General features: G+C 42.1%; 1 protein-coding gene across 2 annotated transcripts; it reads left to right on the forward strand.

Annotated features, from left to right (window-relative positions):
- Positions 1–3,397: 3,397 nt before the first annotated feature.
- KHDRBS1 (KH RNA binding domain containing, signal transduction associated 1) lies at positions 3,398–24,270 on the forward strand (the record flags this gene model as incomplete). 2 transcript variants are annotated; one of them, XM_084243433.1, is made up of 9 exons in its annotated part: positions 3,398–3,779; positions 12,995–13,119; positions 13,929–14,045; positions 16,153–16,299; positions 18,876–19,009; positions 19,768–19,969; positions 20,444–20,511; positions 21,260–21,318; positions 24,173–24,270. In XM_084243433.1, 9 exons carry the CDS (start codon positions 3,398–3,400, stop codon positions 24,268–24,270), a joined length of 1,332 nt encoding a protein of 443 aa, XP_084099559.1. The 2 variants fall into 2 exon arrangements, with proteins under 2 accessions (XP_084099559.1, XP_084099560.1); XM_084243434.1 differs by lacking the exon at positions 13,929–14,045.
- Between the last annotated feature and the right edge of the window lie 1,091 nt (positions 24,271–25,361).

The following is a 25,361-nucleotide window of genomic DNA, read 5'->3' on the forward strand; positions in this document are numbered from 1 at the left end:
AGTAAACTAAGACTCAGATAGGCTGTGATTTTCTTTTTTTTTTTTTTTAATTTATTTATTTATTTATACAAGCACTGGGTACAGTCAGAAGCACGGGAGGGTGAGAGAATTCACCAGAGCGGGGAGCAGAGCAGGCAGAAGGACCGAAGCACACTGCTGAGGGGAGCAGCGGGCAGCAGGAGAGGTCTGTGCACCATGCGGGACCCTCCTCCAGTGGCCGGGGAGCAGCCGGGGATTGAACCGGCGCTGCAGAGGCTGCAGGCAGCTTCGCAACCCAGCGCTCAACCGCTGCGCCACCGGGGAGGCCCAGGCTGTGATTTTCTTAATGACACACAGCAAGGACAAAGCATTGTGAGGTTTGAATATGTCTGCCTCAATCTACTCAGTCTTTTTACAGGGCCATGCTGTTAAAACCTTCAAAGGAGGGCCTCCCCGGTGGAGCTGCGGTTGAGCGCTGTGCTGCGAAGCTGCCTGCAGCCTCTGCAGTGCCGGTTCAATCCCCAGCCGCCGGGTGAGGGTCCCACATGGCGCGCAGACCTCTCCTGCCGCCCGCTGCTCCCCTCAGCAGTGTACTTCGTCAGTCTGCCTGTTCTGCACCCCGCTCTGGCTCTGGCGAATTCTCTCACCCTCTCACGATTCTGACTGTACCCAGTGCTTGTATAAATAAATCTTAAAAAAAAAAAAAAAAGAAAACCTTCAGACGAACCTGGGGCTGCATACTGCTATCAATACAAAATGAACCCCAATCTCTAAGCTTTCAGAACAGAAATTACTCTTCCCTGCCTCTGGAGAAACCTCCCCTCACCCTCCAATACACTCACACACAAAGGAAGGCTGCTGCATCACTCAGTGGGCGCCTCACAACCCAGTCTCCAAGATTACTGAAAGGTTCGGCGCGGTAAAGAAAAGGAGAGCCAGGCTAAATTTCTCAAAGGGAGGGAAAGTTTATTGCGCCCCGGGCGGACCTCACAGACCCAAGGCGAGGGTCAGTGGAGTCGCACGTTGTTAGGGAGAAGCAGGGTTTTATAGGGCGAGGAGAGGTCAGGTGGGTAGTTGGGCTCGTATGGCGGGAAAAGTTTGTAGGGCAGGTATAGGTTCTTTGTCTGAGACAGACTCGTAGGGGGAGGGGGGAGGCTCATTGTCTGCGTCCTCCAGGCAGGTATCCGCATTCCTGCCCCCCAGGTGGGCTTCCTGGTTGGCTCCTGCATTCCGGCCTCCTGCATGGACCTTTCAATTACCTTTTGTGTTTCTCACTATGAAGAGGAGTCCAAACCTCCCCCTAGCCTCACCCTCAGAGAAAGTAAGTAAAGGTTTGACAGTCACCCAGAAAAACTTTATTCTAGTAGAGAAACCCACAGCTACTACTACCCAGCTCCATCTCAGACACTTTATCAAAGTTTGATTAGTTCAGTTCAAGGTACCTTTATCCAGGTGTCTCATTACAGAGCAAGGGCACTTCAGCCATTTGTAACACCACCACCCAAGCAGGATTTTCAAGGACAGCAGCAAAAATGAGTTGCAAGGGAGCTATAAATCTTCCTTGTGTTACAGGGCAGGCTGCCCCTCTCCCTGCCCTGTAACACTTGCCCGTCGCCCTGCCTTCATGCATTTGCTCTCTCAACTCACCTATTTATTCACAGTTCGTAACTGGATTACTCCCATTCCTCAAACGTGTCTGACATTCTTACCCTTGTTCATTTACTCACACTTTGCCTTTGCCTGGAACTCATTCTCCCCTGGCCGAGATCTGTCTTCCGCTTTGAACTCCAATTCCACTTAATATTCACTTATCTTTTGGCACTCGTCACCTTGCATTCTTCATTACAATTAATCAAAAAACATGTTTTTCCTCCTATTTGACTATCAGTGATCCATGTGACCTCAAAGTACTCATCAGACATTGGAGACATATGTATAACATATATGTGATCATTTATGGCGATATTTATTTTGTTCTCAATTGGGGGGGGGGATCTTTCCCCCACTCCCAAGAATGTAGCCAGCCCTTAATGTTCCCTAGTTGAAGGCTTCTAAATTTCAGATCCATAAATCGAGTTTCCAGGCACCCAAAAGGTAATTTCCAGAAATGCTTTGGAAAAGTGTGGGCTTGTTAGGGAAACTGATCCAGAAGGAAAAGTGATAGGAGTGAGTGCTTTCAAAGTGCAAAAATCCGTGGAAACAAGAAAAGGTTAGCGAAGGCACCACGTTTTTGAGACTTTACAGGAGCATAGCGACCTCGGCTTCATTTGCCTACAGAGCCCATGGTGAGGACAATGCCGAGGGCGGCTGTGCACTCTCCGCCTTGGTCTTGAGAGCAGTGGAAAGGATCTGTGGTTCTGAGCAAGGGTGGAACGATCCATTGTGAAGGGCCCAACGGAGGCAGGAGGAATCGTACTCACATCAGTATTTAAGGACCTGGTCTCCACCCCACTGTTCTGCGGAGGAAACACGTCAGCAGAAAGCACTATATGTAAAGACTAAAATGCTTCGTCTTGTCAGACGGCTTCTGATCAAGAAATGGCTAGCGTGTTAGAGCTTACTATTATGGAAACCCCAGGACACGACTTCTTGGGTTCCTGCTTTGGTGTGGGGCTCTTTTTCCTGCTAGATTCCAAGTCTCCAATCTGAACTGCCCCTCGCGGTTCAAGTCCTCCAATAGCCTTCAGCCTTCCCACTGACCCTCCTTCCTCGCTCCAAGCTTCCTCTCCTCAGCCCTACGTCAGACTCTCCTCAGTCGTCCCTTGCTCGCCCCTTCTACCCCTCGGCCCGTCTCCCGCTCTTCCTGTTCCGACGGCCTAAATTCTCGTTCCCCTCCCGCGTCGCCCAAGCAGGTCTTCCATTTCCGCGCTTCAGTGACCCCCTGTTCCCGGCCGCCCCCCGCTCCGCGGGGAACACAGCCCCCCTCCGCCGCGCAGCCGTTGGAGGGGGCGTGGCCCGCGTACCGGGTCCCCCGCCCCGCAATCCGCGGGCCCGCGCGCAGACAAAGACATTCCACAACCCCCGCCCCCTCCGCGCGTTCGGCCAGAAGGGGGAGGAGACACGTGTCCCGCTAGCGCCGAGTCACGTGGAAAAGAAAACGTACGAAGCCCGCGGCCACCTGCGCACGCGCACTAAGCTCTGGCCTGGCGGGCTCGGAGGGAAAAGTCGAGTACGGCGGCGAATGTGCGCAGGCGCGGTGGCCTGAGTGGGGACTTTGTTCTCCGCGGAGAGACCCAAGGGCGGTGCCGGTGGCTGGCTGCGCACGCGCGCCGTCTCATTTCCGGTGCTCTCTTTCGCTGGGTCGCTTGGGTCGGCTTCGGTCGCCGTCGCTCCGTCTCTCCCGCCCCCGCCAACCGCCGCTCGGGCCTTTGCCGCTGCCGCGTCGCTTCCTCGATCCTCCGATCGCACATCCTCCCTAATGCAGCGCCGGGACGACCCCGCCGCGCGCATGAGCCGGTCCTCGGGCCGCAGCGGCACCATGGACCCCGCCGGCGCCCACCCCTCAGTGCGTCAGGCGCCGTCTCGGCAGCCGCCGCTGCCTCACCGGTCCCGGGGCGGCGGCGGAGGGCCCCGGGGGGGCGCCCGGGCCTCGCCCGCGACGCAGCCGCCACCGCTGCTGCCGCCCTCGGCCACGGTTCCCGACGCGACAGTGGGCGGCCCGGCGCCGACCCCGCTGCTGCCCCCCTCAGCCACGGCCTCCGTTAAGATGGAGCCGGAGAACAAGTACCTGCCCGAGCTCATGGCCGAGAAGGATTCCCTCGACCCGTCCTTCACGCACGCCATGCAGTTGCTGACGGCAGGTAAGCCGGCCCCGGGTCCCCCGGCGCGCCCGGCCCCCGGGGGCCTGCGTGGCCGCAGCTTTGTTCCTCTGTTTTCCCGCCCCCTAGGGACCGGGGCCGTCACCCGCTCCCCTCCCCAGCGCATCCTTTTCTTCGGGAGCCTGGGCGCCGCATCCCCGGCCCGGCCCGGCCCGGCGCGCGAGGGAGACTCTCTGGGCGGCAGTGGAGGCCCAGATGCGACTTGGCGACCTCGTAGTGCTGAGCTCTTGCAGGGGAGCGCCGGCCCCCGCCCCCTCGCCGGCACGTTCCCCTTCCCCTCCCGCCCTCGCCGCTAGCTGCCCCGCTGAGCGCTCAGATTCTTCCAGAAACGAACACTCCCCCGAAAAGAAAGCTTTTTTTGATGGCGGGTGGAGGCAGGCGCCTCCACCGAGGGTGTAGGAGGCGAAGACCGCCTGAGCGGGGAGGGATCGGGGAAGGAGGGAGGCCGGGGGAGGTGGGGTGAGGCTTGCCCTGTCCAGCGCGCCGCGCGTGCGGGGCCCGGTCCTCCCTGGCGGTAACTGGAGCTTGAGTTGATCGAGGCGGGAGCAACCTGTAGTAATCCGAGCTTGAGCTTTTCCAAATCAGATTTCCGGCTACGGCCCATAAAATAATTGCTACAGAGTCGGCAAGTTGTGCCCCTTTATTTCACAGCGCGTGTTCACCATCATTCAGGGTGAGGGTGACAGGGAAATGGAGTGATAGCAGGAAATAAAGGGTGGTTTGCATTACGTTTCCCCCACGAAATGAACAGATATTGGGAGACATTGCACGATGTTTCTACCTGAAAGCCTTGGTCTCTTTGGCTTTTTTTTTCTTTTTTGCTTCCGTGAGGAAATTGCTGGGAAAGTAGTCTTTGTTCTCTGTAGACCAGCGCTCCTTTACCGCTCGCATTGTCCCATCACCTAGTCGCTCTGATTTCTCTAAAGTCATCTGTTTTGCCCCTACTTCTAATTAAAATGCTGCTTTAGTAAGCCTTTTTCCTTAATGATACCTAAATTTTATTAAGCAAATAAAAATTCAGTTATCAACGCTGAATGAGTAGTTGGATTCTTCACAAAGGTTGATACGATTGACAGATTCTTTTGAAAATATAATGTCCTTCTTTTGTTCTCTATCTCCCAGCATTGGGAAAAGGTTTTTACTTCTAAGCACAATCAACAGAGCACGTGGGGGGTCAAGAATAAGAACATTAGATAAACTGCTAAGGTTTTCAACTCAGTGTTTGGCTGTTCTGTAACACCTTCTGATTGAGCATTGTTCTTTGTGTTCTTCTGATAAACCCTTTGAGGGTAAGGAGTGCTTTTTATAGTTCTCATATTGTCTTGCACATAGCAGATACCAGTGTTTGAGTCTGAAAACAAGTACATTCAGATTCAGGAATGTCAAAGTAAATGGTAAAGGTTGACTTGCTAGTCTAATTTTTATTTCCCCAATTCTTAATTAGTTCAAATTAAATGCATGAGAATAAAATAAACATTAGAACTTGAAGATGTTGAGTTGGGTTTGAAATTCTGACCCTTTCTGAACCTCAGATGTAGGTAAAGTAGGATGGTGAGTTGGGAGGATTAAATGATCTATAAAAAGCACTATCGCAGTTTCATTTGACCTTATAATCGTTAGCTGATTTGTCACCACAGTTTTCTTCTAGTTGTAAATCCACAGTACTGAATAAGAAAATGCAAGATATTTTTTGCTTTTCTGACTGCATCTAGTGTTCACTATGGTGTTCACCTTAGGAAAAGATCATTTTTTTCTGTTACAAGAGCGCGCTCTTTAATTTTTTCAACTTGGGCCTTTTTGATATCACATTTTATTTATAAAACCAATCTAAAGTTTTAGTTTGAAAAATGGAATTGAGCTAATGCTGCACATCGAGGAAACAAAAACAGACTGGGGGGGAGTGGTTTGGGGATATTTCTTAGCATGAATAAATCTTGATATATGTTGGACCAAGCTTTTGAGGTATTTTTGAATGATCCAGAAAAGGAATATAATGAAGTCGACTGGGGAAGTAACGTGAGAAGACAGTATTTAAGTTCTGATGAGGATACATGTAAGAAGAATGTAGCTAACAATGTGAAGGGCACTGGTTTGAGCGCCTTATAGCCAAATGTTTGGGCTTCGTAAAGAAGTCGCTCTGCTGGCTTTTAGCAATGAGGAAACTAAATCGCAGAGATTGAATAATTAGTCTAAGGTAACAAAATTACAATAGTAAGCAGCATAACTAGGATTTGAATTCAGTGGAAGTCTGGACTCACCCCCTCTCTACCTCACCACTATAGTACCTGTAAAAATTGTACTTTTCAAAAATACAGTTTGTACTAATTGGGCAAAATATTAAAAGAAAACCTGTTTGAAAGCATAAGAGTGCTACTGAAGGACAGTGATAGTGACAAGGCCAAGATACATAAGAAGGAAACCCACTTGGGAACGTGATGCCTCCAGGCACCCCTACCCTTTTTGCGGGACCTAGAACACGCTTCTTTTACCAGCCACACATCTCATCTAGCCTTGTCTCTTTGCCAGCTTTATTTTGCACTTAGCATCTTAAGCACCATATATTGTGTGTGTGTTGACTGCTCCTCTCATTCTCCTTCACAGCTACAGTGTCAGCTCCGTCCGGGCAGGAATCTTTTGTCTACTGTGCTCCCCACTGTCTCCTGATGCTTGACAGTGTCACACAGAATGTCTCTTCTAAACTTAGGATGAATGAATTCTTCGTTGCATAATGTACAGCTATTAACACAATTACTAGGGATTTAAATTTTGAATATAGACTTCTGTATGATGCCAAAGTGAGATTCAAATATGATGATTAAATGCATTTGCAGACCTGCAAGGATTCAGTGTATGCATGCTTTTTCTGAGACAAAATAACTAGCTCTGTTAAATATTTGTTATAAACATAAAATGCTTTTTATCTTTTTTACAGTTAGGAAGTCATAAATGAGTCAGGAATAGTAACTATTTTGAATAGATCAACAATTATGAGATCTTGAAAGAATACTCAGAAATCCTTCCAGAAGTACTCAGTGGAGAATTTTTTTACACACAAAGTCCATTGAAACTTCAAAATAGTAAATTTTTTTCTGTCCACAGTATTTAGCTGTTTGTTTATTAGGATAAACTATTCCTTAACTCAAATCTACATGATCCGTAGAAGGAACACAGGTCAGTGACAGTTTCCATGGAAGTCAAGCCAAAGAAATTCTCTGTTTCAAGTTCACTTTGCAATCTGAAAGACACCAGCCTTATCTCCTCAGAATCTTTCAGGGAATCATAATTTTTTTTAAAGATTTACTTACTTTTATTTATGTATACAAGAACTGGGCTGTAGGCCAGAGGTGCAGGGAGTGAGAGGATTCACCAGAGACAGAGTAGGGAGCAGAACAGGTGGATCTACTGAAATATACTGCTGAGGGGAGCAGTTGGCGAGACAGGAGAGGTCTGCTGTGCCATGTGGGTTAGCTCCCTGGCCAGGGATCGAACTCATGTTGCAGTAACCGGCTTGCTAGCCGGAAGGCCCAGAATCACCCTTTCTGTAAAAATCTGCTTATGTTTTGTTTCTTGGGTCAGCCACAGCAAAAAAAAAAAAAAAAAAATACAAGAGCTGGGGTACAGGCCAGAGATGTGGGGGTGGGGGTGAGAGGATTCACTAGAGACAGAGTGGGGAACAGAACAGGCAGACTGACTGAAATGCACTGCTGAGGGAAGCAGCAGGCGAGACAGGAGAGGTCTGCTGTGCCCTTTGGGTTGCTCCCTGGCAGGCCGGGAATTGAACTCCTGCTGCAGAGGCTGTGGATTGCTTCATAGTGCGTTGCTTAACCCCTTGCGCCACCAGGGAGGCCCCAGCCACAGCATAATTATAGAAAGCGATGACCCCCCCCCCGCCCCCCCCCCCGCCCGGCATACAGTGAATGCTCCAACAATATAAAATCACAGACACCCCCCCCCCCCCCGCCAGAAATCCTTGCATAGAAGTCATGGTAGTTATTCTCAAAGGTGACAGACATCCTTCCACACTGAGGGAGAAATGGAGAGTGCTGGAACTACCCTCAAAATAGTTAAGTATAAATGTGAGGAAAGACGCAAATGCTATCACTATTTGCAACAATATCATGGTTATTTACCTAGAAGAGTGGTCAGTGATAGAACTGATGACAAGATGAAGATGTACAAATCAGTATGTTTCTAATATACAAAGATTAGCTTTAGAAAAGACTTAATCTTGGTTTTAGAATCGTATCAAATGCCATGGGCTAAGCAGTAAAAATCATCTCGGTGTATCTGAATAATCATAACAAATGATGACAATAATGTTTGACCTTTATATGTAATGTTACTGTGAGGTATGGTCCTCATTAATTCCATCTTCCTGGCCATTCTGAGGCAGGAAGCATTTTTATCTCAAAATTATAGATGAGGAATATCTTCATTACGTATTGTCACCTCAGAATTTTACTGAAGGCAGTAAAAGAAGGCTTAAATAAAAAGACAGATATGCAGGGGGGAGATGTGGATAAGTCGGAGGAGCTAGTAGAATTAAGGTGACAGAACATTTAACACCTTTATACATTTCCAAACTAATTATAACTGAATTTGCTTTCTCAACACAGTGAATATAAAGTAACTAAAAGAATAAATGAAAATAGTGCTCACTTTGGCAGCACATATAAATTTGTGTATTCAAGCAATAAAATCATTGTTTAACTAAAAGCAAAAAAAAAAAAAGAATAAATGAAAATAAATGAGAAAAAAGTTTTAGAGACAAAAAAGTAATGAAAACATGCAATATTGACAAAATTAAGTCAAACTAGACTTACAACTTGAGAGGAAATCATAAACATTGCTGCTGGAAGTATGAATTAGTACCACTTTGAATAACAGTTTGGCATTTCATCTGAAAGCTTAATACTCAAATTCCTTAAAATTCATCAGCACCATTCCTAGGAATATGCCCAAAGAAACTTGCACATGAATGCCTCATTCATAAAATGGTGCACTTTTTTTATAAAGCAATGTGGCTTGTTTCACCATTAATTGGATAGCATGAGATTTACAAAATGAAATATTTATACTACAAATAAAAACTACAGCTATATGTAATATGGAGAACTCTTGGAAATCTAATATTATGTGTAAAAGTAAGTCACATAATGCTATATGCAGTTTAATATTTTTCCCCCTCCCTACAGTTTAATATTTTTATAGAACATAATAAAAACAGATTGTTAGGATAAATATATGTAAAGCCATTTTTAAAAAAAACTTGTTTTCCATACGACTCAACAATTGTACTCTTGGGCATTTGTCCCAGAGAAATTTAAACTTGGACTCAGAGGAAACTTATATACACATGTTTGTAGAGGTTTTATTCATAAAAACTAAACACTGGAAACAAATTATGTGTCTTCAGTGGTGAATAAACTGGCACATCCATACCATGAAAAAGTATGTATCATTAAAGAGAAATGAACTGCTAATAAATGCAACAACTTTGTAGGGATCTCAAGCAAATTATGTTAAGTGAAAAAAGCCAGTCTTAAGAATACATACTATATAATTCCATTAATTTAATAGTCTTAAAAAGACAATAATAGAGACGGAGAACAGCTTAGTGCTTGTCAGTGGTAACAGATAAAGGAAAGTGACTGACTATGAAAGGATAGCTTAAGGGATCCTAATGATAGAAGTGTTCTGTACCTTTACAGTGGTGCTGGTCTCCTGAATGTAATTAAATTATATGGACCCAAACAGATGAATACATGTAGAACTGTTAGAATTTAAAAATAGTATATTATAGACAGGAGAAAATAAAGGCTGTTTGTTTTTTTTTTAAAGAAAAAAAATAAAAAGCCCAGAACTGTTAGTCAATATCTCATAATAGGGCTTTCCTCTGTCTTGGAATGTGAGAATTGATCCCCTTTAAGATCTTTTAACTCAGGCTTTGGAGTATATTTTTTAACCAGTATCCACCCTTAGTCAACATTGTATCTGAAATACTGTGTTGGAAGGACCACTCTGTAGCTTTCATGAGATTCTCAAGAGTTTCATGACACAAACACCTTTAAAAACCTGTTGCTCTGTGGGGCTCCCTGGTGGCACAAGGGGTTAAATCTCAGCACTATGAAGCTGTCTGCAGCCACTGCAGCACAAGTTGATCCCCAGCCAGGGAGGTGACCCACATGGCTCAGCAGAGCTCTCCTGTCTCACTCACTGCTCCCCTCAACAGTGTATTTCAGTCAGTCTGCCTGTTCTGTTCCCCACTCTGTCTCTGGTGAGTCCTCTCAGCCTCCACACCTCTGGCCGGCACCCCAGCTCTTGTATCTTTAAAAATAAAGAAAAAAAAAACCTATTGCTCTGTGCTCTCAAAACAAATAATATGATGGCTTTTTTTTTTTTGTACAATAATAGTAAACTTAAAACTTACTGTTCTAAACGTTGGTACCAACAGAAAAGATATAGGGCAAAGTATTATAAGCTTGAGAATGATAAAATCATGAATTGTTAAGAGAAGTTGAAGGTATTGCTGGTGCATTTTTTTCATTCAGTAAATGTTTATAGATGCCCATTGTATATTACACATTATACTAAGAATCGGTGTATGCTCAGTTTAAGGATCAAGGGGTCCAGAAATCATTAACAGGAGGAATAGTGCTATAGTTGGAGGTATGATCCAAGTACATTGAGAGTGTAGATGAAGGCCTGAATCTCCCTCCTAGAGATACCTGAGTCAGAAAATCTTGACCAGTTTTTTTGTTATGCAGCCTTTATCAAGTGTTCAGTTAATGGAATGTACATGGCAATCTGTTTTTTAGTTAAGCCAGTCCAGTTGATAAATTTGTGTACAATTTTCTCAAACTTTTCCAGTAAAAGCAATTTTGTGTTCATTAACTCTTTTTTTCAAGGTGAGAAGGGAAGACTACGAGTTAATGACTTGTTCAAGGTCACACACTAAATAAGCATGTAGCAGAGCTGAAAATCAAATCCAGTTCTTTCTAACTTCAAAATTCATGTTCTTTCCTCTGATACATACATTTAAGAAACAGTCCTCATCCTTTGGAGCTTACAGTCTGATAAGCACTTACTAAAAAAGGAAAGATTAAGTTAAGGTAAAAGATAGTGTTAAAAGAAATGTCACCAGATTTGTTGAATTTGCTCCTAGGAGTAACCTGAATTTAAATACTTGCTGTCAGCAATTGGTTTTGTGGTCTTTGATAAGTTACATGATTTTACTGAACTCTTATTTCTTTACCTGTTAAATGGAAATAATCCTGGCTATCAGGACAAAAATCAAACAGTAAATACGAAATTCCTAGCACATAGAAGGCACTGGAGAAGAGATGACTATTATAAGTGTCTAGCTAGGAAACAAATTGGTCACCTCTCTGTGTTGTTTACATGTTAGCTTTTCTTTCTTTGACTCCTGAGACACCCAAGGTCTCCAGAGAGCCACTTGAAGATCATTTAAATGAATCCTTTCCAAAAAGTTTGTCTAGAAAGTACTTTTGCCTCATGGTAAGCTATTTTTGGGGAGCTTCTTGATTTCTTTTTTTCCCCCCTTGCATTCTGCTCCTAGCTCTCCAAGAGCAGTAAGGTAAAGAAAAGAAACAGTTGAAAAAGAAAAGATCAGGCAACTGAATGTGTGAGGCACTGCAGAGCCCTTCCATTGCCTTTAACCACATGACAGTAGGGGGGGGGTATAGGCTATACTTCCCCAAATTTTACAAAATAACACTTTTTTGCTTACATAAAGTGCCCCCCCAACACAAACCCTTCATTGAAAGGCAATAATAAAAGCATGAAGTTTGAAGATAAAGTTTTAATCTTTATTCTGATACTGTAACAGCTTTTTTTTTTTTTTTTTTTCCCCTCCCCGTGGGACCCTTGCTGGTGGCCAGGGTCGCTGCAGAGGCTGCGGGCAGCCCAGTGCTCAACCACTGCGCCACTAGGGGAGGCCCTACTGTAACAGCGTTTGACAGATTTCATTTCTCTGCGATTCAGTTGTAAAAGGGGAATAGTACAATCTACTCCACCAAGTTATATTTTAGGATAAATAAGGTAATAATTGTACAGTATTTAATACACAGTAGTCATTGAATATGTTTAGTTCTTCCTCTTCCAAACATGAATTTTGGCCCTTCTTAAAGACTCAAGTTGCCTATTAGTCTTTTTTTTTTTTTTTGCTAGTCCAACACAGAACTGAATCTATTAGTCTTTTGCTTTTTCGGCTAAATGAATTTTATGATTCAATTCTCAATTGTAATTTAAGCATAGTGAACATGGCGACCATATCTGCTTGCTCTTTGTATATCTTAAGCTTTACAGGATAGGTGTCTTACCCTGAATAAGTCTCCCATAGTGGATAAATGATCTTACCTGTATCTGTCTTCACCTGCCTCTCCGCTGGAATCACTCACATATTTGCAATCACTGAATGAAATAAGGAAGAAATGAAGTTCTTTAATAGGAAATCTTGGGTTTTATGTGATGAAACTCTCATAACTTGGACATTGAAAGTACCTCAGTACATTTTCTCCTTTAGGACTAGATAATGTTACCTGTGTAGTAAGCCTTTCTTTAAAAATGGGCTTTAATTAGCATGTACATATATTAATCAGTCTTTATAACAACCTCATGAGATAGATAATGCCTCCATTTTACAAATGAGGAAACCAGAATTCAGAGCAATTAAATAACTGTTCAAAGTTCACACAACTAATGAGTGGCAGAGTAAGAGTCAGGTGTCAAATCTTTCACACTCTTAAGGACTACTAATATCCAAAACACTACTGTCACGGAACTTTAATGAAACTCCATGGTATATTTAAATGATTGACTTTTGTCTCTTTATCACAATTAGGTTTTTTACTTTTTCTTGATGCAGAATTTTGTTTTCTTGGTTCTTTTACACCCTCCCCCCATTTCACCCCATTAGTTTTATTAAATATTTTAAGAAAATACTTGGATGTATCTGATGTATGGGCTTCAGGTGGCGGTGGGAGATACAACTGCTCTTACTGGAAGTAGGCTTTTAGCTTCCTAGTCAACTTCATATAACTTTGGTGTTTTCACCCATCTGTGTTTGAAGTAAGCACATTCCATGTTTGGTCTCATGATACAGTACTCCATGTTATTTCTGTAAGCAGACGTGGAAATTTACCAGAATGAAATAAATTCTGTTTTGTCCTAATCAGAAATTGAGAAGATTCAGAAAGGGGACTCAAAAAAGGATGATGAAGAGAATTACTTGGATTTATTTTCTCACAAGAACATGAAACTGAAGGAGCGGGTACTGATACCTGTCAAACAGTATCCCAAGGTAAGCATAAAGTACCTCACTTCTTTGAGTCATCTTTGTGGATATGAGAGCCATGGGCCATTTTGTAGACTTGTGGAGATTGTGATGCGTCAGAAACTCAAGCCTGTGAAACTTCTCTTCCATACCTACAGTACTGTTTTTAATACCTGAAACATACAAGTTTATAACTACTAGTATAGCTGTAGCCAGCCAGGAAGGAAATTAAGCTCATCTTTTTGTTACCAAAAAAGAGTTTCTTTCAAATGTACATTGTTCAGACTCCAAGTTGAAAGCAAAAGTTGAACCCTGAAGGGTTGGTCTCTGTCAAAATATTAAACCTGCATTCTGAAAAAAGGAACTCTAACACAAATCCTTAACTGAATGCAGTTAATTTTATTTCCTACTCAAATTTTTACTTTTAAGTAAGTGCTTTCTTGTTCTTCTCCATCTTTTCTCTTTTTTTCCCCTTTTTTTTTTCTGGAAAACAATCAGTTATATATAGTTTAGCAAATTAGTACACCAAAGGGTGCCATTCTGAGGTCACTGCCATAAAAATGTTTTGGCAAGGTACTTAGGGTTGCCATGTGATGATAACGAAAGAGCACTAGACTACATCAGGAAACCAAATTCAAGGCTCAGCTTTCTTATTTAGAACTGTCACTTTCTCATTGCATAATCTTAGGCTAATCATTTTATTGGTACAGCCTCAAACCATTTTTCAGTAAAATAGGAATGATAATCTTCTACCTATTTTATTTGGTTGTTAAAGATCAAATGAGATCATTAACACGGAACATGTGTATTTAGATATCTGTTTTTCATTTCTGCAGTTCAATTTTGTGGGAAAGATCCTTGGGCCACAAGGAAATACAATCAAAAGACTGCAAGAGGAGACTGGTGCCAAGATCTCTGTCTTGGGAAAGGGCTCAATGAGAGACAAAGCCAAGGTAAGTTCAAAATCAGTGAAACAAGAAAACAATGCCTTCCATTAACATAGGGTTCAATATAATACCTTATGGAAGGTAATAGTTGAATATTTACAGAATGTGACTCCTTTAAACTCTTATAGACATAAGAGATGTAGAGCCAGTTAATTTACTTGCTTGGCAACCCTGGGTCTGCTTGTCTGATTATTTTTTTTCTGGCTTTTGAGTGCATAATGGAAACAATTGTAGCAATTTTGGCATTAGTAAGCTTATTTATGAAAACTTGGAAAGGGAACTGGAGGTACTAAAACCTACCCAATGTAAAAAACACTAAAATGTGGGCTTCCCTGGTGGTGCAAGGTGTAAAAGCACAGCACTATGAAGCTATCTGCAGCACGGGTTCAATCCCTGCAGCCAGGGAGCAACCCACATGGCTCAGCAGACCTCTCCTGCCTAGCACGCTGCTCCCCTCAACACTGTATTTCAGTCAGCCTGCCTGTTCTGCTCCCCGCTCTGTCTCTAGTGAATCCTCTCACCCCCCACAACTCTGGCCTGTACCCCAGTTTTGTATGCATAAATAAATAAATATTTTTTAAAAAAATATTTAATTCTTGTCTATTTAAAAAAATACTAAAATGTGAGCAGTGCATTCCCTTTCTAAATAATGTGGGGAAATAAGATTAGTAGTGTGGTAAGTGCATGCGAGTCTGTGGATTAGTGACTAGTTTATTTTATAGACAGCTGGATTGTGGGGGCCTGCTAAAAGAAAGTATGCTCAAAGAACTATAACAACAGAACCTAATGCTTACTTTCTTCATGCCATAACCCCATATGCTTTGTACAGTAAGTGCCAAGAACTCTTCTAGGGCCAGCATTTTATTTTACTTTTTTTTTTTTTTTTTTTTTAAAGATTTATTTTGCCTCATAGATTGCGTCTTAACCCCTTGCGCCACCAGGGAGGCCTGGGTCAGCATTTTAGATGAGACATATCTGCTATATCCTAAAAACTTAAGCTTTCAGGCCTCCTGGTTTTGTTTTGTTTTGAAGAATTTATTTTGCGTAGGAGAACTGGGGTGCAGCCAGAGGTGTGGGGGTGAGAGGATTCACCAGAGATAGAGTGGGGAACAGAACAGGCAAATTGACTGAAATACACTGCTGAGGGGAGCAGCAGGCGAGACAGGAGAGGTCTGCTGTGCCATGTAGGTAGCCCCCTGGCTGGGGATTGAACTTAAGACATTGTGGTGGGCCTTCACAGTGGTAGCACTGAGACTTAACCCCAGGGCCACCAGAGAGGTCCAGGTCTCCTTTTTATTTTTATTTTTTTAAATAATAAAAGTTGACATTTATTATGTACCTGTCAATGTAAGTTCATTAGCACTCTTCCATTCAAATAATGTAGTCTGAATCCCTTTATTTGAATGTGAAGTGGACCTTAGTGACCCTTTCACTGACAGATGTGGTGAAGGTGATGTTAATGTAACTGCAGAGATAAAATCATGATAAATACACATCCTTTTCTCCCCTAGTCCCCTTCTCTCACTGCAGGAAAATAGCAACCCTTGACATGAAGCTATTCAAGCATTTTTGGGCTTCTTTGACAAACGTCGTTTTCCCAGACCTTCTTCTCTAGTCTATTCATTTCTTACTAGGTGACTACAGTTAGTGCTAAAGTATGTTATTCTGACTAATGAGGTTTTCTCCTTTCTAGCCTGACTTCTTTCTTCCCATGGAATTCCCCAAACTAAGCAGATAAGAGCTAGTGATTAACATCTCTACCTGGGATTTAAAAGCAAATACTTGGCAGTAAATGAATGAATGTATGCTTGGCAAACATCTGTTATCTGAATGAAGGCTGGAATTAAATTTGCCTTTTCTATGCATTTTAACATGAATACCCATGAATATATCAGTGAATTCAAGGCAGTAGTTACTTTTAGCAGGAGACCAATCACAGATTTAGCAGGTTGTGTAAATTACTGTTCTCTAGAATTTGTTTTACTTTTTTCTTACACTTGACTGTTTCTCTTAGTTGTTGGGATTATTTCTTACTGTCACTTTGATCTAGTGATAAAGGTGTCATTTTCTCCCTACTCCTTATGATGTGATGTTTTTCTGCCTTTTTCTGCAGGAGGAAGAACTGCGTAAAGGTGGAGACCCCAAATATGCTCATTTGAATATGGATCTGCATGTCTTCATTGAAGTCTTTGGACCCCCATGTGAGGCTTACGCTCTTATGGCCCACGCTATGGAGGAAGTCAAGAAGTTTCTAGTTCCAGTAAGGAAATCTGTGTTCTATCTTTTGAACAAGAGAGAACTGGGCTTTTGTGGTGTTATTAAGGCAGGGGTTCCCAGCCAGGGTCTCTGCGTAACTGGAAAACTATGTACCAAATTCTTCATTTATGTTAGTGTTTCTGAGGTGGTCTATTACTTGTGCCTAATTCTCAAAGCACAGTACCCCAAGGCCACTCTACTCCTTGTCTAATGTGGTTTTAGTTGTATACCAGTGTCTTGTATCCATGATGTATTTGTAATTTTAATAGGTGGTTAATAACAATTTAACAAAATCTTTACTAAGCCAAAGTATTTTGATGTAGAACCTAGAACATTATGATAGAAATAGACTAAGATGGTCATAAACCCACTGCACTTAAGGGATTTGTGTTGTAAACTCTAGAAACTAGAAGATAATGGCAGAAAACTTATAGCATCCCATGTTAATGAGTTAAATTCTGGCCGGGGTGATTCAGGGCTTTCTCTCCTGAAGGAATTTATTCAAGTAGAATTTGATTTGAAAGAGGCATGATTGTTAACAAGCTTGACTTTTGACGATATTAAACATTGTGTAACTTTTTTTCAGAAAGTAATTGAAATGCAGGAAGTTGGGATAGATTGGGTTTCCTGTCTTGCTTATTACCACCTGATCAGAGGGTCCAGTCTTTGAATAAGTAGAAAATGGCTGTACTTTTTATCTTTTAGCAAGGCCTATTGATCGTTACAGTTAACATATTACTGTTGAATATTTCATCACAATTGATGAGTCTGGAACCTCAGGAAGCATTTGAAATACTATCCAACTAGAATTGAGTAGGCAATCACATTTTCATTGCTATAATTAGGAGGTGAGATAGAGTTCTTGGTTTTCTTGTGCATGTAAAATGAGGAAGTTGGAATTAAATGTGATGTCAGAGGATGTGAGAATTGGTAAAGCAAAAATGTTTAAGCAGTATGTGCCTATAATGTTGAGCTCCAAGGATTCCAACGCTGTCTCAGATGTCTCAGCAGCCACTTTGCTTCCAAGTACATCATCTTCATTGGAATGTTCAATATGAAACAGCCAACTTAAACTATCAGTATACTAGAGAAAAACTCAGAGCTGGTAAATCTTCCCTTGGGGTAATTATTTTCACTATTTTTGAGGTATTAAAGCATCCTGAGTTATGAAGAATTCCAGGGGAATCCCCATCTTTATCCATTAGTTTCAGCATTTGTTTCAAAAGAGATAGGTTTACAAGACTTCTATGTAAGTGGATCCTCAAAAAAGAGGCTTGCCAAGGACATTTGGTTTCCTCAGTGTTAATGTGGTAGTTGGAAGCATCTGAGTAAATGGGCTATCACTGATCACTTGATTCTTCATTGTGAGTCTTAAGCAGCAGTAATATGTAAGGTAGGAGACTAGAATCTTCTATTCTTGAAGCTTTATCCACCTAGAATATATAAAAATTAAATGGCTCTCATCAGGAAATACGTGAAAAGATTTGCAAATGGCATTTGACTCAATTCTTCCCTCTTGTGAAGAAAAAAAAAGTGAGCCTATTTATGCATCCGTGACCAGAGCCCTCCATTTTCCCCTTAGAACCATTAACTGTACCAAGGAGACTTCCTGGTACGGTAGGAAGAACACTGGACTGGGAACTTTATCTGCATCATCTTGGACAAGTTGTTATTTCAGTTTTCTGAGCCTCAGGTTCTTTGTTCATCCCAAACATTTGTTAAGTATCTGGTAGGTGCCTAATATTATACTTGAGTCTGAGGTTACAAAAATGGCTCCTGAAAAGCCCACCCTGCAGTGAGAAAGACAGAGAAACGATTCTAAAATGATGTGGTAAGTGCTTGGGTAGAGAAAATTACATGGTGCTGTGGGAAAAGAGTAAGGAGTGGGGTTGACATCAGAGAAAGTTTTTCAAAAGAAGTGATATTTTACATTTAAGTCTTGTAAGAGTGGACAAAAAAAGGCAGTAATAGTCTAATGAGTCAAAGCCTAAATTTTGGAAACGGTAATTCCGAATTTCCGTCTAGAATCTGACACGAGGTTTATGTCCTTAGGCTGGTTTCTTTATACTTCGTGAAACTGTTTTTCCAGCTGTAAAAGGGGAAGATCTGCCTACTTATTTCAGGGTTATTTTGAAGATTAAAATGAAAAATCTGTATAAATCTTTACTTAGTGCCCAGCACAAGAAGCTTAATGGTAGTGGCTTTTATTACTCTAGGGAGAGGAAACTGTTGATGTTTGCAGGAGTGGATGTATAAGACTGTGCCAGGTTCTGAACTACGAGTTGTTTGGCATGGCTTAAAATGAGGTTATACTTGGAGAGAGGATAGAAGTGATCTGGAGAACTAGGCAAGGACCACATCATATAAAGAACTTCATCTGAATAATGAGGGGTCTGCCATCAAGATTTTCCTCAGATATGTGACAGGTAGGATGCCATTTGACTTCAGAGAATGACTGACCCAACACTTCATCTGGGTTTTCAAAATGTTCCTTAGCAGCCAAGGCTTATGTGGGCTAGATAACTTCTTAGCTGAAAATGGAGATGTTGTACAGTACTCCTCATTACTTTTCCTTCACAGGATATGATGGATGATATCTGCCAGGAGCAGTTTCTAGAGCTGTCCTACTTGAATGGAGTACCAGAGCCCTCTCGTGGACGTGGGGTGCCAGTGAGAGGCCGGGGAGCTGCGCCTCCTCCTCCACCTGTTCCTAGGTAAATATAATGGAGACTGCCAGAAATGAGATATAATTTGACTGGTAGTGCCACCTCTTCTCTCCCAATGGTGCTCTTATTTCCAGCTTAGACAGATTTTCAGGATTTGTATGTTGCATCAAGAGTAGAATTGGGCACTTTGGCTATAGTCAGTACTGTGGTCCCCGTGAAACTTTTGATCTTTTAATTTTGTACACTTTTAGCATTTTTTTTAAAGATTCATTTATTTATGCATACAAGAACTGGATGCAGGGTGGTGAGAGGATTCACCAGAGTGGGGAGCAGAACAGGCAGACTGACTGAAATATATTGCTGAGGGGAACAGCGGGCGAGATAGGAGAGGTCGGCTGCGCCATGTGGGTACCTCCCTGGCCGGGGATCGAACTCATGCTGCAGAGGCTGTGGATAGTTCATAGTGCTGTGCTTAATTAACCCCTTGCACCACCAGGGAGGCCCCATTTCTAGCATTTTTAAATGGTCTCTGATTTTAGAATTTTACCTTTTCTGACCAACCTTTATAGAATGTTAAGACCCTCCAAGGCACTTTACTGATGAGAGAGACATTTATAGGTCCACCTTGGAACCTAGAGAGTCATCCAGTAAGGATCCTTTACTCTCCCCCATGTGCCTCTGTGCTTTAATAATAGTCCACTGAACACATCATGAAATTATCTACCTCCAGAATTTGCAAGTAAATATGATCATGAATGTAGCCTGTTTGTAAAGAGTTTCATTTTAAATAAACTTTATTTACACAGGGGGCGTGGTGTTGGACCACCTCGGGGGGCTTTAGTGCGTGGTACTCCAGTGAGAGGAGCCATCACCAGAGGTGCCACTGTGACTCGAGGAGTGCCACCCCCACCTGCTGTGAGGGGTGCGCCAACGCCAAGAGCCCGGACAGCAGGCATCCAGAGAATACCTTTGCCTCCACCCCCTGCACCTGAAACATACGAAGAATATGTAAGAAGTTTGAACAATATGCCATTTCTTAATACCTAGAATGTTACCAAAGGAATTTGAATGAGAGTGACTTGGTTTTTAATATGGGTGGCAGGGTCTGCCTGTAAGATCTGGAATCTGCCTTTTTCTTGCAGTAAATATATGTAGATTAAACAGGAAATAAGCTTTCCTTGATGTACAGAATTTTATTAAGGAATCTCCCACTACAGTTACTGCTGATAATACCAAAGTTCATCTTTAAACCTTATTTCCTGCCCACATTTGAAGGTTTTGGTATTTTTTTAAATGTATGGTTGGTTGGTTGGTTGTTTCACTTAAAATAAAAATTTGTCTTAGACCTTATTCCACACTGGGTGGCAACATTTCAGAGGGAACTTCCGTGTTCTGTTAATCCAGAAACCTACCATACTACCATGGGCTTTAATTACCTTCCATATTCTGTGATTCTGACATTGTTTTACTTTATTTTTCTAGGGATATGATGATACTTACGCAGAACAGAGTTATGAAGGCTACGAAGGCTATTACAGCCAGAGTCAAGGGTGAGTCAGGCAGTGGAAGTGTTGGTTTTTTTTGTCCTAGAGACCGGTGGAGGGAGTTGGAGGAGCTGATTGGTTTAGACAGCACAGATTAAAGGAGCAGTGCCTTACTTTGGAGGATATTTCCTTTACTTTTGACACCTGTAAAGTATGTGCTTGGATATGCAAATTTGGATAACCTGTGAATCTTAAATTGTAGTGCAGGATTTGGGAATAGCAGATGAAAAGTTCCTGACCTGTGGCTACATGGAAACAAAGGGGGAAATACATTTAAATTATTTTGATTAATTTTTTTTTAAATAACACAGCTACATTAAAGTTGTATAAAAGGAAACTAGAATCTCACTACCATAACTTAGCTTCTTAAGAAACATTTTTTGGGTGTTTTGTGTCTAATTGATTTTAGAAGTGTCTCATAATCCTACAGTAGGGATCGGACAGTTCTTTTCATATCTGCTTATTCTCTTTCAATGAACTGTTGACTGCATGTGTATGTACAATCTGGTTAAGATGGTCAGTTTTGGATTGTGCTCTAAAATTGTGTGATATCCATTTTTTCTTTGCTATAGTTATCCTTTTTATAAGTACTTTGTGCATACATGTTTTAAAAATATTTTGTGGTTTGGAGATGGAGCAGAATGAGCATTTTTCCCTATATTATACATAGTTAAATGACTAAAATATTGGAGTATTTTGGAGAGAGGAGAAACTTAAACATAGTTATCATTCTTACTCTGTCTTTGACTTTCAGGGACTCAGAATATTATGACTATGGACATGGGGAGGTTCAAGATTCTTACGAAGCTTATGGTATGTCTTTATTTCTGTGGTGAGACAGAATGTACAAGTAAGTGCCTGGGAGGATGCTGGTGACTGGGTTACTGGGAGTCAGTCACACACTTAAGGAGACACCTATAGAAGACCAAGAAGATATTGGCAGATGTAACAATAAGAGTACTACTCTCATTTAAAATATTTGGTATACAGTAAAAAGAGGAACCACTAAAGTGATTTAAAGTTGTACTACTCTTGGAAAGCTAAGTAGGTGTCTTAAGACACGGGCTCTGGGAGCCTCCCTGGTGACGCAAGGGGTTAGTCTCAGTGCTATCAAGCTATCAGCAGCCACTGCAGCACAAGTTTGATCCCTGGCCAGAGAGGTAACCCACATGGCACAGCAGATCTCTCTTGTCTTGCACACTTCTACCCTCAGCAGTGTATTTCAGTCAGTCCACCTGTTCTGCCCCTCACTCTGTCTCTGGTGAATCCTCTCAACCCCCACATCTTTGGCTTGTACCCCAGCTCTTGTATGCATAAATAAATACATTTTAAATAAAAAAGGACAGCTTAACAGCCCCATAAATTGGAGCAGCAGACTTTTAAGCTGATGTTGATTTTTTTCTACTTCTGGCCAGCAGATAGCTAATCCTAGGTTATGTTGCTGGACCTTTGCTGCTAACACTTAGGCTATATTTATTGGTAGGTAACAACAATTTACACCTACCCAATTTGACACTTCTGACTCCTTCATTTTTAAAACCGAGTTTGGATCTCACCAAAAAGAATCTCAGTGTAGAGGAAATAGCTAGCTAAAAGGGAGCTATATGGCAAATAGCCAGAGTAAGGGGAGGCAAGAGTAGTGCTGATTAGCCTCAGATCAGACTAGAGGAACTGGAACCCATCATGGGGCAGTACTGACCCCAAGCTCCTTACTGAGTTGGAGAGAACTCAACTCAGTTCTTGATCACCAGAGGGTTGCAGAGGCTGGTACGGCAACAGGACCAAATTGCCTTCCCCCAAGGTTTGGTTGAAAACATGTTACTCAAGAATGTCCTCAAGAGCCAATTACAGCCTGGTTTTAATGGGCCCCAGAGGGAGTGCCATGTGGCAGTGGATGCAGAGAAAGCAGCCTTTTAAATGTAAGGTATTTTCTACATTCTTGAGGGAATTCCAGAGTCCTTGGCAAAGGGCTCAGAGGTTGACAATTCATCTTAAGATACTAGTTGACTGTCTTCCCTTATCCCTAAAGGGGATAAAGGGGAGCCTCTTAGGGCTTTCTACAGAGATGACTTCAACTCCTCAGCACAATATGTAGTAGTCAATCAGCTTCTTGCCCAGGGAAACAGTTTTAACCATTGTAACTAAATGGTGCTGGACAGTTGCTGTCAGTAATACCAGACTATTCAATTCATATGTCACAATTTAGAAGGATTTAGTGTGATTGCCCCTGGGTATTTCCCTCCACTAGAGAGGTAGTGTAATGGGACCTATGTATGCATTTAACTAAATTGCATTTCTGTTTTGCCGGGGAAAAGACAACTGGAAAAGGTAGGCTTCTCTTTGTGCTTCTGGTGTGTTGCAATTTATCTGTTTTGATTTCTTCCTTTACAAACAGAAAAATAAACTGTTTGTTGGTATGAAGAAGCCACTTAGAAAGTGATAGACATATCTATTATACAAGGAGTATAAACAGGTTTAGATAGGGTTCTTTGTGACTTTAGATCCATATAGAGGCTTTAGATCTGTAGTAATGGGAAGCAGATGTTTGTGACTACAGATACCTGGAGACATACTTGAAAAATGAACTGGCCTAAGTAAAGTGTGGGGGTGAGTGGGAAGAATTAAATTTATAACCACAAACCACAACCCATTTTTGTAGGAGGTCAACTCTTGAAATAAGTGATCACCTCCCTCAGGCTTTTTCTTTCACAAAGGCAAATGATTTGAGGATGTTCATCATGTCTGCTTTCTCTGGCTTATTGGCATGAGAAAGGAGATAATGAATTCCGAGTAATCAGTGCTGTAAACAACGGGATTGTACTTCCCTCCACCAGAGCAGTGGGCCAGCTCTGCTAATAGAGGACCTCAGGAGATTTAGCCCTCGCGTTCTTCTCCCAGAGCACCAGAAGGTACTTCTCCACATTTGCTGTTGCGTGGAAAGGAAGCTGCCTGGTTCTAGTCTGAAAGACTTCTAGAAGTTGTCACCTTACCTGACACTGTTTACCAAATTGCTTTGGGAACAGGAAAGGGATCTACCCTGCTGAGATTGATTTCTTCCCTGAAATCAGTGTGTTTCTCTGGGTTTGGGGGATTGGATATAGATTGTTACCTGCAGAGAACCTCTATTCTGGAGTAGACGCCAGGCCTTTTCAGAGCTGTTTCTGTTCATTCACTCAAAACTACCTTTCAGTTGGGAAGTTGCTTAAGTTCCTCAGGGGAGCCAAATAGGGTATAAAGTAGGGACTACCAGGGAAGTGGCAAGACATTGAAAGTAAAGCAGTGTTGGGCCTCCCCGGTGGTGCAGCGGTTGAGCGCTGGATTGCGAAGCTGCCCGCAGCCTCTGCAGCGCCGGTTCGATCCCCAGCCGCCAGGCGAGGGTCCCACATGGTGCGCAGACCTCTCCTGCTGCCCGCTGCTCCCCTCAGCAGTGTACTTCGGTCCTTCTGCCTGTTCTGTTCCCCGCTCTGGCTCTGGTGAATCCTCTCACCCTCCCATGCTTCTGACTGTACCCCAGTGCTTGTATAAATAAATAAATCTTTTTAAAAAAAAAAAAAGAAAAAAGAAAGTAAAGCAGTGTTTTTGGTGATCTTTATTAGGTGACCTCTCCCTTCTCATTCTAAAATGCTACTAGCACTTGATTTATAAATTGTTCTTGCTTTCCCCACAGGGCAAGATGACTGGAATGGGACCAGGCCGTCGCTGAAGGCCCCTCCAGCTAGGCCAGTGAAGGGAGCATACAGAGAGCACCCATATGGACGTTATTAAAATCAAACATGAGGGGAAAATATCAGTTATGAGCAAAGTTGTTACTGATTTCTTGTATCTCCCAGGATTCCTGTTGCTTTACCCACAACAGACAAGTAATTGTCTAAGTGTTTTTCTTCGTGGTCCCCTTCTTCTCCCCACCTTACTCCATTCTTAACTCTGCATTCTGGCTTCTGTATGTAGTATTTTAAAATGAGTTAAAATAGATTTAGGACTATCGAATTAATTTTTTAAGTGTGTAGATGCTTTTTTTCTTTGTTGTTTAAATATAAACAGAAATGTACCTTTTATAATAAAACAAAAGTTGAGTAAAAAAAAACACACAAACCTGTTAGTTTCAAAAGTGACATTGCTTGCTTAAAGGTTCTGAAGTTAAGGCTTGTTAACTTTCTCTTAGTTTTGATTTGAGGCATCCCGTAAAGTTGTAGTTGCAGAATCCCAAACTAGGCTACATTTCAAAATTCAGGGCTGTTTAAGATTTAAAATCACAAACGTTAACGGCAGTAGGTGCCACCATGTAAAAGTGAGCTCAGATGTTTCTAAAAATGATTCCTTTAAAAGCACATGGCGGTTGAACCTTAAGGTTAAATTTTAATATGAAAGATCCTTATGAATTAAATAGTTGATGCAATTTTTAACGTTAATTGATTTAAAAAAGCAACAACAAAATTAGGTTTGTAAAACTGACTTTTTCATTATGTGGGTTTTGAAATCTAGCCCCAGACATACAGTGTTGAGAGATACTTAGCAGGGAGTAGGTTTTGAAGAGATTAATTGGGGGAGAAGGGCTAGTCACTTGAATTGAATCTGATGTAAAGCTTTTATCCAGAAACAAAATTTTTCAGTACTAGTAGTAATAATTAAATTTTTCAGTATTTAAAAAGACGAAGTATTTTGTCCATCTGAGATTCTGCACTCCATGAAAAAGCTCACTTGGACACTGGGGCCAAAAACTGATACTCTTAAGTTGACGATTGTCAATATCAAACTGTTCCCAAGTTAGCTAGTCAAGTATGTCTCAACACTAGCATGATATAAAAAGGGACACTGCAGCTAAATGAGAAAGGAATCAAAATCCACTTTGTACATAA

This window comes from Talpa europaea (assembly GCF_964194135.1).
Source record: "Talpa europaea genome assembly, chromosome: 9".
Classification (NCBI taxonomy): domain Eukaryota; kingdom Metazoa; phylum Chordata; class Mammalia; order Eulipotyphla; family Talpidae; genus Talpa; species Talpa europaea.